At 43.3% G+C, this 15,546-nt stretch overlaps 1 protein-coding gene across 5 annotated transcripts in view; it reads right to left on the minus strand.

Moving 5' to 3' along the window:
• SIPA1L1 (signal induced proliferation associated 1 like 1) overlaps nt 1–15,546 on the minus strand; it is a 522,698-nt gene that overhangs the window by 279,899 nt on the left and 227,253 nt on the right. For all 5 annotated transcript variants that reach the window (XM_073608614.1, XM_073608616.1, XM_073608618.1 and 2 more), the window contains exon 4: nt 4,299–4,429. In XM_073608614.1, coding sequence (XP_073464715.1) covers nt 4,299–4,429 — 131 coding nt within the window. The remainder of the gene's footprint in view (nt 1–4,298; nt 4,430–15,546) is intronic.

Here is a 15,546-nt window from a genome sequence, read left to right on the forward strand (position 1 = left end):
TGAGTGGCACTAACGGCACCACCTGGCTCGATTTGCTAATCGACTACGCAGGGTGGAAAATTGTCAGCTGAACAGTGACATTTTAACATCTCTTGCATGATTACTTACACGGTTTTATAAGTCAAGTTGTGAAGAAGAATGTGGCAAGCCTACATTTCAAAAGAATGGACAAGCTTTTCATTACCCCTTATCCCTGGCAAGTGATCATCATCTCTTCTATGAACAGCAAAGCACAGTAACTCTACATTACTTCATAGCAAGGAAACGGCAAGTATGTATAAATAACAAAAACACAGCCGCCTCATATGCATAAAAAAACAAACTATACACAAACACAAGGTTTCTGAAACAGTATTAAAAAAATAAAAAAACAAACTATCATTTGGATTGAGTTGGTTATATTCACATCCTATGTTCTTTTAAAAGGGAAAATAAATGTTAGAGTTTTGCTGTTTTGTCCCTCCAGGGCGCCTTCAAGGCAGCACTATATAATTAAAATCTTTTGATGGAGAGCAAATTAAGGATTTCCTTTTAATGATCTCCAGATGGAGATATCCTATAACAAAACTGCTCATTCCACAAACTATAACCACCACACACTGACCAATCAATAAGTAGGAATTCTAAAATTACCTAAATTTTACCAGTGCATTTCTAAAAAAGACATGGCTGTGTACGATGATAGTGTGACCAGCCCAAAAGGCACTGCTGTGAAAAAGCCCATGCGTGCGAGAACACTAGCAACTTTGATGCTGCGGAGTCAGCGTCTTAGCAATGGGACACGACGAGGCAGAGCGATCTATAAGGGTTTTTTGGCCAAGTTGTGTGGGGAGTGCAAATAGCCTACAGGTATGGCGAATATAATAATCAACATTTTTAAAAGCCACACAGCTTTTCTTTAGCAACCGGGGTCCTTGGGCAATTTTCTAAATTTAAAAAAAAAAAAAAACCCTTTAAGGCTATATGCAAAAGAGGGCAGTACATTTAACATAAAACTGCACAATAAAAAAAACCCCAACGTAAATATATATAGAGTGTGTGTGTGTATATATATATATACACACACACACACACACACACACACACACACACATACATACATACATACATACATACACACACACACACATACACCCACAGTATCTCACAAAAGTGAGTACACCCCTCACATTTTTGTAAATATTTTATTATATCTTTTCATGTGACAATACGGAAGAAATGACACTTTGCTACAGTTAGTAGTGCGTGTACAGCTTGCATAACAGTATAGATTTGCTGTCCGTTCAACATAACTCAACACAGAGCCATTAATGTCTAAACTGCTGGCAACAAAAGTGAGTACACCCCTAAGTGAAAATCTCCAAATTGGGCCCAATTAGCCATTTTCCCTCCCCGATGTCTTGTGCCTCGTTAGTGTTACAAGGTCACAGGTGTGAATCGGGAGCAGGTGTGTTTAAATTTGGCGTTATCGCTCTCACTCTTATACTGGTCACTGGAAGTGAAAATGTCCAAATTGGACCCAAAGTGTCAATATTTTGTGCGGCCACCATTATTTTATAGCACTGCCTTAACTCTTTTGGACATGGAGTTCACCAGAGCTTCACCAGTTGTCACTGGAGTTCTCTTCCATGGCGACATGATGGAGCTGGTGGGTGTTAGAGGATGCCGTTTGAGGATGCCCCACAGATGCTCAATAGGGTTTAGGTCTGGAGACATGTTTGGCCAGTCCATCACCTTTACCTTCAGCTTCAAGACAGTGGTCGTCTTTGAGGTGTGTTTGGGGTCGTTATGATGGAATACTGCCCCTGTGGCCCAGTCTCCGAACGGAGGGGTTCATGCGCTGCTTTAGTATGTCACAGTACATGTTAGCATTCATGGTTCCCTCAATGAGCTGTAGCTCCCCAGTGCCGGCAGCACTCATCAAGCCCCAGACCATGACACAGCCAGCACCATGCTTGACTGTAGCCAAGACACACTTGTCTTTGTACTCCTCACCTGGTTGCTGCCACAGGTAATCCATGTCCTTAGTCTGCTTGCCTTCAGCCCACCCCTTCAACCTCTGCAGCAATGCTGGCAGCATTCATACATCTACTTCCCAAAGACAACCTCTGGATATGACGCTGAGCACGTGCTCTCAACTTCTTTGGTCGACCATGGCGAGGGCGATTCTTAGTAGAACCTGTCCTGTTAAACCGTTGTATGGTCTTGGACACCGTGCTGCAGCTCAGTTTCAGGGTCTTGGCAATCTTCTAATAGCCTAGGTCATCTTTATGTAGAGCAACAATCCTTTTTTTCAGATCCTCAGAGAGTTCTTTGCCATGAGGTGCCATGTTGAACTTCCAGTGACCAGTATGAGAGTGTGAAAGTGATTACACCAAATTTAAACACACCTGCTCCCCATTCACACCTGAGACCACATGACACCGGGGAGGGAAAATGGCTAATTGGGCCCAATTTGGACATTTTTTACTTAGGGGTGTACTCACAAATTTACACTGTTATACAAGCTGTACACTCACTACTTTACATTGTAGCAAAGTGTAATTTCTTCAGTGTTGTCACATGAAAAGTTGTAATAAAATTTTTACAAAAATGTGAGGGGTGTACTCACTTTTGTGAGATACTGTGTGTAATATATATCCCAATGGCATCCAGATTAATTTTGAATAAATAAAATTATTAAAATAACACTGGCATATATTAAAAGAAATTTTTCCACAAATCCCTGAATTTCAATATCCTCTGTTTTTATCGTATCGGAAAGGCAGAACCATACACAGCAGATTGGTCAGATCTGACCAATCTCAACAAAAAAATCCAAATTTAACATTTTTGGGACCTCAAAACCATGGATCTTATCCATGCTTAAGTTGTATGTGATTCGATGATAAAGGGAACGTTTTTGACACATCCACATAGAGGCAATAAAATTGAAATAACATCATACATGCCAGTCTTCTTATGTGATATATGTTATAAAATGTCCATGTGGCTATTTATATGTGAGTGAAACAACACAAAAAGTAAAATATAGAATTGCCATACATAAGTATTCTGTAAAGGATAAACTCACAAAACTACCATTGGTGAGACATTATGTTGAGATGGGACATACTGTATAGCAAGTGAAATATTTGGTCATTGATGCAGTTCCCCTAAACAAACGGGGGGATAATCGTGAAGTTGGAAGTACAATGGATAAATAGATACTTTACAACCTAGAGGTTTAAACTCGGATTTTGACTTGCATTTATTTCTATAGATCACGAAAATTAGGTTTATTGTATATAGATTATGATTTGAATGCATTATTTTTGATTATTATATTTTCTTTATATATATTTTTTTTCTTTTCTGGACATTTGTTAATAGACGTGTATGTTTTAATACTAGGATAAATGGAACTTTTTCTATGCGATTGGAGCGCGACTACATCTCGTTGAGCAATCTCTCTGGAATCTAGGATGAAAATAATTACGATAATTTGTATTGATTAATTGGTTAATTGATGCCTAATGGATTTCTGGTGTGAATGTAACAATATAAAATTAAGTGAGAACAATGTCAGTATACATCTTGTTTTCATCTGAAGAAGGGCGTAAGCATTGTAGCCCGAAACTTATTTGAAACGACATGAAAAGTATGTAATTTATTACATGTGGAATTAATAAATTTTAAGTGCAGCAATCCCTGGACTTTTTCTTTATATATGGCCTTTGGGAAGGCTTGATTGCTGGCACTAGGATGTATACAGTGTGCTACTTCACACCTGTGAAGTTATATATACATACATACATACACACACATATATACGCACACACACACACACACACTGTATGCACACACACTTAAGCCTAGTACACACTAATTGTTTTTTGCGTTCAACCAAACAGGGCTGATTGAAAAAAACAAAAAACTGACAGCTCAGGAGGAGACATTGTACTAACTATCCAACGTTAGTACAGCAATATTCCCTTCTCAACTGTTGTGTTCTGACAAGGGAACGCCCCCACACCCCACCAAGACACTCCAGTCAGCTCTCTCAGCCATTGGCTGAGTGTGCTGATCGGGGGGCTGATCAGCAGACCTTTTTCGGTCATGCCCCTTCGACAGAAGCCGGCTATAGGGCCGGCTTCTGTCCGACCGACTCCAGTACACACAGGTCGAATGTCGGCTGGTTTCTATTGAACCCGGCCGATGCCGCCCGATATTTGGCCCGTGTGTACTAGGTTTTACACAAAGTTTTAGTTTTTCTTTTTTTTATTTACATAATACAGTAAACACACAAACACACTTACCTCACTTGTTCTAAAGATCATTCGGTAATTATACTGAGGACCATTTTCTTTTGCGTCTTCCAGTTTTTCCCTCCGAATACTTACAGCCACTGGACCGATATTCTCATCGGAGCCAAAATAGTTCCAGTGCTCTAAAAACAACAGAGGAATATCAGCACCACTACAAACTAAATAAAAATTCAAGCAGGTTAATGTACACAAGTCTAAATCATGCAGTCATTGCTTCAGCCAAGGTCCCCAATAGTTAGGATGTCACAACATGCACAGAGCTGAACACTTCAGTACACACTTCCTCCTTTATTGCACTTGTTGTCACTTTTTTGGTGCACACAGAACCCCATTTACACTAGTTTCCCTGGTGGGCAACCAAGCTGGGAAAGCACTCAAGCATAGACAGAGTACTATTCAAACATTATTGGAGTTTGTGCTGCTTTGCATCTAGCACATTGGGAAAAAGGTTTTGATAGGAATTCCACTTTAAAGCTCAGTTTAATCCTAAATCTGATTGGTTACTCTAGAACTTATTATTGTTACTAGTTTTTGCATTGGAAAACCAAATAAAATGTTGATTATTACATGAAAGACGTGGTCTTTACCAACTCCTATTCATATTTAACTGGAACACAAAAAACTCTGCTTCCCTAAACCAATAGGAGATTACCCTTCTCTGCTTCATTTGTCAGTCATGAATAGGCAATGGTGGGGATGGGCATGGATATATTAGAGATTCCAGTTGTTCACAGTGATCTTAATTTAACATGGTTAGAACCCTTCCACACTGAGGCAGGTTTCAGGAATTGTTTGGGGTTAAAAGTGCACCTCTAGCGGCTGAAAAGCGCAGCTTCAACAGCGGTACAGCGCCACTAAAACAAGCGCCGCTAACGGCTGGCGCTTTTTAGTGTGAAAGCAACCTAACAGCCAACAACATTTTGGGTGTCTGGCTTAGATGATAAACTAATATCCAAATTAAGATCCCCCTCAGCTGGAGTAACGGACAAAATGGTTGGGAATTTTTTGGATCCCTAAATGGCTCTGCAACAGGGACATGCAGTCAGGGCCTCACCTGCCATGAACATTTAAAAAAAAAAAAATGGGAAAAATTTGGGGTTCCTACGACCTATGGTTCCAGAGATACGGGGCTCCTTGCGCAGTCTGTCAGAAACTAAATATAGAGCGGAAACATTAAATACAAGCTGACACACTCTGTTTGCAGCAGACTGAGAGGATGAGCTCACAGTGCCTCTCACTTCTTGTCAAAGGCACTGAGCGCAATAAACAGCTTGGAGTCTTAGACCAGTGGTAAAGTACCATTGGCCCCAGCTATCTGATAAAAATGCTGCAGTGGAGGCACGCCTCTCACTGCAGTGTCATAGAAGGGGCATGTGTCTAAAAGACAAATGCTTCCTTCCAGCTCAGCCCTCTTAACTACAAGGAAAAAACATGTGTTTACGTGTATAAAGCCCCATACACACGATAGGACTTTGTACAAACTTTCCCTTGGATTTTTTTACAAAGGGCGTTGGCCAGAAGTTTGTCTTGCATACAGATGGCAGGACTTTTCCAGCCAACTTTCACCAAATCACGTGGTTGTTCAGCTCTTTACCACCACCCTCTGGTAAACTTCTGTATTATTGTCTGATATTGTGTCAATCTCGCCACTTTTATCAGCGAGATTGACACCTTGCGAGCCGGGTTTACACTGGTGCGGGGATGATCCGACTTGGATCCCCGCCAATGCCAGGCACTGTGTTTGGTATGAATCTTGAGGGGGAACTCCACGCCAAATTTTAAATAAAAAACCGGCATGGGTTCCCCTCCAAGGGCATACCAGGCCCTTAGGTCTGGTATGGATTGTAAGGGGAACTCCTACACTGAAAAAAACGCGTGGGGGTCCCCCCAAAATCCATACTAGACCCTTACCCAAGCACGCAGCCCGGCCAGTCAGGAAAGGGGGTGGGGGCGAGCGAGCACCCCCTCCTGAGCCGTACCAGGCCGCATGCCCTCAACATGGGGGGTGGGTGCTTTGAGGGAGGGGGTGCCCTGCAGCCCCCCCACCCCAAAGCACCTTGTCCCCATGTTGATGAGGACAAGGGCCTCTTCCCGACAACCCTGGCCGTTGGTTGTCGGGGTCTGCAGGTGGGGGGGCTTATCGGAAACCGGGAGCCCCCTTTAATATGGTGGCCCCCAGATCACGACCCCCCACCCTTTGTGAATGAGTATGGGGTACATTGTACCCCCTACCCATTCACCTAGGGAGAAAAGTGTCAAGAAAAAAAACACAGTACACAGGTTTTTAAAGTAATTTATTAGGCAGCTCCGAGGGTCTTCTTCCGACTCCTCCGGCTCCTATCTTCTGCCGCCCTTTTGCTAGCGGTGGCCCAGACATCTGGATCGTCTTCTTCCGATGTTGACATGATGCTCTCTCTGGCTGGAATGCTCTCTGAGCGCTCCGCAACGGACTTATATAGGCGGTGACCCCGCCCTCCTATGACATCACAGTCCCAGGGCATGCTGGGACTGTGAGGTCATAAGGGGCGTGGTCATGTCATCCTATGACCACGCCCCCTTATTACCTCACAGTCCCGGTGCATGCTGGGTCTGTGACGTCATAGGGGGCGGGGTCACCGCCTATATAAGTCATAGCAGAGTGCACAGACAGCATTACAGCTGGAGAGAGCGTTGTGTCAACATCTCTGGAAGAGAAGAGGGAAGAAGATGTCTCAAAAGCCCGGCAGAAGGAAGAAGGCACCGGAGAAGAACCAGAGAGCGCAGAGACGACACCGGAGAGAGGGAGAAGAGGCCCGAGAGACCCCCAAAGTCAGAAGAAGACCCCCGGAGCTGCCTAATAAATTACTTTTAAAACCTGTGTAGTGTTTTTTTTATTGACACTTTCTTTACCCAGGTGAATGAGTAGGGGTACCATGTACCCCATACTCATTCACATAGGGTGGGGGGCCGGGATCTGGGGGCCACCTTATTAAAGGGGGCTCCCGGATTCCGATAAGCCCCCCGCCCGCAGACCCCGACAACCAATGGCCAGGGTTGTCGGGAAGAGGCCCTTGTCCTCATCAACATGGGGACAAGGTGCTTTGAGGTGGGGGGGCCGCAGGGCGCCCCCTCCCCCAAAGCACCCACCCCTCATGTTGAGGGCATGTGGTCTGGTACGGCTCGGGGGAGGGGGCGCTCGCTCATCCCCACCCCCTTTCCTGACAGGCCGGGCTGCGTGCTCGGATAAGGGTCTGAAATGGATTTTGGGGGGACCCCCCTGGCGTTTTTTCGGCATAGGGGGTTCCCCTTAAAATCCATACCAGAACTAAGGGCCTGGTATGCCCCCAGAGGGAAATTCCCACTCGCGCTCACCGCAATAGGAAAATGTGTTTTTCCTATTGCAGCCAGCGCGAGATGTACAGTACCCTGTCACGCAGAACCAGCGCGAAGGGTTTGCGCTGGAAACATTCTCGCGGCCACGTACTGTAGTTTGTACAAATCGGACTTTGCTCCATCGGACTTTTGTTGCCGGAAAGTTGGTCCGTTCGCACAGCCAACAAAAGTCCGATGGAAACAGAAAAAGTATGTCCAATGGAGCGTACACACGGTCAGATGTTGCTCCAAAACAGCTAATTTACATGCTTGTCAAAAAGTCCGATCGTGTGTACGGGCCTTAAGATTTACCCACAATCCCATGTTTTTCTCACACAGTTAAGAGGGAGAATGAGAATCTTCTGTCTGCAGTAAAGGCACTGCTATATTCAAGCTAAATCATATATTTATATGCTATATGTTTAATTCTTTTTTATTTTTTATTTTAGGTACTTCGATAGCGCCATCAATATACGCAGCGCTTTATATATACATTGTACATTCACATCAGTCCCTACCCTCAAGGAGCTCACAAACTAAGGTCCCTAACTCACATTCATACATACTAAGGACAATTTAGACAGAAGCCAATTAACCTACCAGCATGTCTTTGGAGTGTGGGAGGAAACCGGAGTACCCACGCAGGCACAGGGAGAACATGCAAACTCCGGGCAGTCCCCACGTCAGATAAGCTTTTTTCTTTTTTGGGGGGTTTCTATGCTTGTGGTAGGTGTGTCCCCTGCAAACACGCCAAAGGGAACATCAAAAAAAGAAAAAAATTTTTGGCATCAGCCACTAACCAAGAGTATGAGATCAAACAATTAATCACGTGTGACACGGTTGGAGTTGTCTACATGCTGGAGTGCAGTTGTGGGCTCCAGTATGTGGGCAGAACTTCAAGACCTCTACATGTCAGATTGGCTGAACATGTCAACAATATTAAAAAAGGCCTTAAGACCCACAATGTGTCCAGACATTTTAAGGCCTTTCATCAACAGAATCCGAAGGGTGTGAAATTCTGGAGCATTGAAAGGGTTACTAAACACTGGCGGGGGGGGGAATTTCATAAGACAATTAAGCAAAAGAGAATCCTATTGGATATATGAGACAAGAGTAATGTGCCCTGAAGGGTTAAACGTAGAGTTCGATACAAACTGTTTTATTTCTGATCGATAATTATTATTATTTTTTTGAATATGTCACTTGTGAAATCAATTTTTAAATTTTTCAAATGTTCACATTGTTCTTGTTTTGGAGCAGTCGGTAACAGCGGTTGACGGATTTTATAACTGTTCTGACATTTATTATCGTAATACATATATATTTTAAATAAGATATTATCATTTTGAAAATGATATGCTTAAATATATCTTTGCGGTTTTTTATATATGTTTTTTACATGTTTTTATGTAGATAAAATGTGAGGTGTTCATTTAATTACCCATGTTTTATTTTACTTTTGCCATTTATTTATTGTATTTGCCCATATGGTTGAATTATAGCGACAAGCTCACATGGAACAGTTTCCGTTTTCCCTGTTTGCTGCATCAGGGGACATTTCCGTTTTTTTTCTCTGCTATGAAGCATTTACTGTCGCTATGGCAACTCACCTCCTTATAGCGCGGGTGCCCACGTAGTCTCGTCATCTGCTGAAGAAGTCCCCGCCCACTGGGACGCAACGCGTCCAGAACGTAACGGCGTGACGTCACCCGCTGCTACCGCGCATGCTCCACTCCATGTCTTCACACGGCGGTGCTTTGTTATCTTTGCTGTATTCGTCCTGGCACTTGTGAAGTGCCGTTTTTGTAAGTGTTACCTTTTATCATTATTTTTAATAAATTGGAGTATACAGAGAGCACTATTTCTGTCCTTTTTGCATTACATATGCCATGTGAGAGCCATCCTCACCTACAGCCCAGCCCAGAGCCATCCTGACCCACAGCCCCAGTGTTTCCTGACGGATTATCAACATCAGAAAAAGGATCTCTTGTTTATGGGAATGCCTTACTGACCCTCTATAACTAAAGGGTCCTGGTCATCAGGTGAGAGGCCACTCAGTGTATCGGTGTCGGGCAAACTCATCAATCACTCTATTGGCATGCTGTCACGTGTGGTGGATACTCACTGAATATCTTGGACATTTTTAGTACTTCATTTATGAATTATAGGACTGTTTGTTATGTTCCTCTGAAGGACTATTTGTTCTATTGATATCTCCGCATTTTATCCCTTGAAGTTTATTAGTTTTTATTTTTTATTTTTAGCGCTGCACCTTATTTTGTAATTTTTGGACTAAGGGATTTGATTGTGTTGACCCTGGTGTACAGCTGCTTTGTAGTTTTTGCATATATGCGCTGATTTACTCATCTCATTTTTAGGTAGTGTTGGTTGGGATTCGAACCAGTGACCCCTCTTACTGCTAAACGAAAGTGCTACCCACTACATAACATAACAATTTATTATTTACTATGAAATTACTGGTTGGAAGTTATAACTTCAAACTTCAGTATTTGTCCATTAAGCCACCTGCTTAAGTACAGATTTAGAAAATATAGTAAATTACCTTAAAAACAATATATAATAATTATTTGTATATTACTTATGGTAATTAACCCCTTGCCAGCCAGGCCAATGCTGACACTTCTCTCCTACATGTAAAAATCATAATTTTTTTTGCTATAAAATTACTCAGAACCCCAAATATTATATATATTGTTTTAGCAGACACCCTATGGAATAAAATGGCGGTTAGTGCAACTTTTTATGTTGCATGGTATTTGCGCAGCAATATTTTAAACTTTGGGGGGGGGGGGGGGGGCAGTTTCATGAATAAAAAAACACAACACTAACGTTAGCCCGATTATTTTGTATAATGTGATAGATGATGTCACACTGAGTAAATAGATACCCAAGTGTCACACTTGAAAGAAAGTATTGCAATGACCGCCATTTTATTCTCTAGGGTGTTAGAAAAAAAAAAAAAAATATATATATATATATATATATATATATATATATATATATATATATATATATATATATATATATATATATATATATATATATATATATAATGTTTGGGGATTCTAAGTAATTTTCTAGCAAAAAAATAGAAAAGATTTTATCTTGTAAACAAGTTTGAAAAATAGGTCCAGTCCTTAAGTGGTTAAAATTGCGCACAACTTGTGGAATGACGCCAAACTTCAGCAGTGCTTTAAAAAATTTTACAGGTTACATGTTTAGCGTTACAGAGGAGGTCTAGTGCTAGAATTATTGATCTCGCTGTAACGATTGCGGCGTATGTAACCTGTGTGTATCTGGCTCTGATACTAGCCAGTGCTTCACCAGCCACTGACCTCACTGCATTTCCCTGCTCTGAAAATATAACCTAGGTACAAGCTTTACTAGAATAGCAAAGTCTTCCCTAAATACAATATAATACAGCAAAGATATCAACTACAACATGGGCTGCATTTTGTCATTAAAGTGGTTGTTAAGCCCCTCTAACCTGTATACACCATCAGCACTGCCTCCTATTGTAGTATCCCCCTGTGTGTGCAATTTATAAAAATAAATGCTGCAAATATCTCATTTCACTGCCGAGATTGCGATCACATGACTGGCCAGCTTTCTCTTTCCCTCCTCAGAGATGCAGTGGGCGGGGCTGAGATTTCTCTGCTGATGTCAGTCTGGAGGGAAGGAGAAGAGGAGGAGAGAGCTGGCTGGTCATGTGATCGCAATCTCGGCTCTTAAATTAGGTATTTGCAGCATTTATATTTATAAATCATTCACAGAGGGGGGCACTGCAATAGGAGGCAGTGCTGATGGTATATACAGGTTAGTGTTATGAGTAATTTTCTGTAAACTGCCATGCAATATGGCTACCTGGAGGCGTTTTATACATAGATGGTGTACAGAAAGCCACCCAGATATGCCATTTCCTGCTAGTATGATTGGCTTACTGATTTTCCCAGAAGTGTGCACTAAGATACAAATTCGATTTTAAAGCAGACCTTCAGTAATTTTTTCAACTTTCCATCTATTAAATCTTTTGCCCTTGTTGTTTTAACTTTGGATAGTAAAACATTTTTTCTGCCAGTAAATACCCTATACAGCCCACTTCCTGTTTCTTGTCTGGTAAAAAAGCCTAGGCTTATGACATCATGCACAGCTCTCTCACTCTTGTGAGAGTTTGCAAGGAAGGGAGGAGGAATAAGTCATAAGAGGACCAATGAGAGCTGGAGGTGTGCCTCTGTGCGTGTCTGTGTAAATCCAGGAAGTGAACAGGCAGCAGCTTCAGCTGCCCACAGTTAAAACGGACACAGCCAGACTCCAGTAGAGGGAGATTTCTGCAGCATATTTGGCAAGTACAGAATCACAGTATATATAAAATAATATGCAAAGTGGTTGGTGGGAAGCTTCAGCATGGCAAAGATGTTTAAGATCGTCTAAAGGGATGCAGACCCTGCAATTTTCCTCATTAGGACCCTGCAGGTGCAGCGGCCGATTGATAATTATAAAACACTCCCGTACAGATTCACTCTGGACACAGACAAAACAATGTACATAGATCACCCAGAGAGGAATGTTTTTTTTCTCAACAAAAGTGAAGCTACTCTAAGGTAAAAAAACTTTCTGCCTGGTTTGGATAGAGATGATTGGGATGTAATTTGGGGGGCCCCATTTCAATATCTAGTTTTTACTAGAGATCGTCTGATCCTTTATAAATTTCTGCATAGAATCTATCTTACTCTGGCTAGGTTAGCTAGGATGTTTGGGAGCCACCACTCTCTATGTTGGAAGTGTTCTGCACCCCTTGCAAACTTCATGCACATTTTTTGGGACTGTCCACATATCAAGCCCTACTAGCAAGACATAGCAAAGTGTATCCATTTGGTCACATCCCTTTCAGTCCTCCTTATGGTTGAAATATGCCTTTTGAGCTTGGTTGAGCCCTTGGCTACCACTGGGGCTATACAATCTCTTCTCACCCTCCTGCTGTTCTATGCCAAAAAAACTGATTATCCTGTCATGGAAGAGATCTACTGCCCCAACTTTGGCTTCTTGGAAGTCCCTGGTCAACAAGGCAGTTCCTTTTACAAGGCAACTTATTTGAGTAGGGGGGGTTTGGGCCAAATTTGACAAGGTGTGGGGAGGCTGGATGGCATCCACAGACACAGTTTCAGATTAGACCCATAGGCAATTTGGCAGGTGGTCCTTGTTATGGATACATAAGCAGGAGGATTGTGTTCCTGAGGTGGTGGGTGATTGTGGAATGAATACATTATAAAGTTCTAATTTACTGAAGGTTTTATGGTCCTTACTTCTCCGGAGGAGGTGGAGGGTGGGGGGATTCTGAAATGTAATACATGCATCATCTCCTCTGGTTGACGGGGGCATCATTGACTCAGTGGACTATATATCTGCTTCCTTCTGGAGGCTCAAAGACTGGGCCGTTGACTGTGTTGTGTGGGGGGGGGGGAGGGTTTGAAAGATTGGTTACAACTCAATGTGACCTGGTTGTTTGTTGCTGCGATATGAGGTTTAAATTTGTATGCCTGTACTATAAATCTCAATAAAAAGTAATTTACAAAGAAAAAAAAAATTCTGCATTTAGAACCACTATAACTGCCGGGACATTAGCTGTTTGCGAATGTGTTGTGGGAGGAACAGGTAAAAAACAGCTATTATGAGATCAGGAAAACGAAGGGCAATGTGACTTGTCCTCCCACAATACATTACTTTAAGGCAGTGGTCATCAACCCTGTCCTCAGGGCCCACTAACAGGTCAGGTTTTATGTATTACCTTGGGGAGATAGAATACTGCAATCACTGAGCAGCAAATGATATCACCTGTGATGTATTTCAGTTATCTTGCAAACCTGGCCTGTTAGTGGGCCCTGAGGACAGGGTTGGCTTTAAGAGGTTCATGCTCATTGGAAGAAAACAATCTTGACATTTTCTTGAACATTTCAGACTGACGTGACTCACACTACACCAATGCCAGCAATGATAGATCAACCACTTCCCGCCCGGTCTATAGCAGATTGACGGCCGGGCGGTGGTTCAGTTATCCTGACTGGGCGTCATATGACGTCCAGCAGGATAGCATGCCACCACGCGCCCATGGGGGCGCGCATCGCGGCGATCGGTGGAGCGGTGTGTGAATTTCATTGGCAGCCAGTCACAAATGTAAACATTGAGGAGCAGTTACCATCTGATCCCTGCTCTCTCCTCACACCGATCGTGTGAGGAGAGAGCAGGGATCAGTGAGTGAAATTAGTGTCTGTCTGACATTTTATTGTACTGTACTGTGCACAATACGACCCCCTAATAAAGAGGACCTGTCACACAGCCCAGCCAACCAGCCCATCTGTCACAGGCCCACCGCCATCGGTACCGCCACACAGGCTACCAGTACCGCCATCGGTACCGCCATCAGGCCCACCATCTATACTGCCACACAGGCTGCTACCAGTATCGCCACTAGTGCCACCATCGGTACCACCACCACCCGTACCGCCATCAGTACCACCACCACCACCCGTACCGCTTTCACCACCTGTACCGCCATCGGTACCACCACCACCTCCCGTACCACCACCCGTACCACCACACAGGCCCGCCACTAATACCTCAATCGGTACCACTACCACCAGCGGTACCATTACACAGGCCCGCCAATAAGCACTGCCATAATGTCCCAAAGGGTTCACACACCTGAGGAGGCATATGATATTCTTGCCATGTCGGATGATGAGAGCAGCGGGGAGCTCCCATCATCCAATTCTGGTTCGGAATACGAGCCAGTGGAGGATAGTGGATCAGAGTCCAGGTCCGCAGAGGAAACCGTCCCTCCCAAAAGAACGAGATCAGGACCAAGATCAGGAGATCTGCACACCACCAGCAGCGCCAGACCCCAGGAAGAGGAGCCCAGTACAAGTACTGGAAATACACGCCCAACCCGAGGAATCCAGCCCCAGTCCTACCATCCCGATGCCCTGGCAAACCCCTTATGGTTGCCTGCCAACTCAGGATCCGCTATCATCCCCCCTTTCACCGCACAGCTAGGTGTGCAGCCCGACACTACAAATTTTTCTCAATTCGATTATTTTTCTTTATTTTTCCCACAAGATTTTCTGCAGAATATAGTGGATCAAACTAATTTGTATGCATCCCAATTTATTGCTGCCAACCCCAATTCTTCCTACGCCCGCATGTTCCAGTGGCGATGTGTCACACTGGATGAATTTAAATAGTTTTTGGGCCTTATTTTCAATATGGGGCTTACAAAAAAGAACGAAGTCCATGTATATTGGTCCACCAACCCCACCCAACACATGACCATATATTCCGCGGTCATGTCCAGGACAAGATACGACATGATTACGCGTTTTCTCCACTTCAATGACAATTCACAGTGCCCTCCACGAGATCATCCCAATCACGACAAATTGTACAAGATACGCCCCCTAATCAATTCCTTTTCCCAGTGATTTAAAGAAGTTTTCATCCCAGACCAAAAAATTTGTGTGGACGAGTCCCTCATACATTTCACTGGCCGACTGCACTTCACGCAGTATATACCAAACAAGAGAGCCAGGTATGGGCTGAAATTAAATAAATTATGTGATCGAGCCACTGGATACGTCTTCACATTCCGGATCTACGAAGGCAAAGACTCCCAAGCTCCAGCCCTGTGACTGCCCCACATATATTGGAACCAGTGGAAAAATTGTCTGGGAGCTGGCATACCCCCTGTTTGAAAAAGGATACCATTTACATGTCGACAACTATTATACCAGCCTGTCCCTTTTTCGTCATCTTTACAGTAAAAAAAAAACCCCGGTCTGTGGTACCTTAAAAAAAAACGTAAGGGATTCCCACA

Source organism: Aquarana catesbeiana, linkage group LG13, assembly GCF_042186555.1.
Source record: "Aquarana catesbeiana isolate 2022-GZ linkage group LG13, ASM4218655v1, whole genome shotgun sequence".
Classification (NCBI taxonomy): domain Eukaryota; kingdom Metazoa; phylum Chordata; class Amphibia; order Anura; family Ranidae; genus Aquarana; species Aquarana catesbeiana.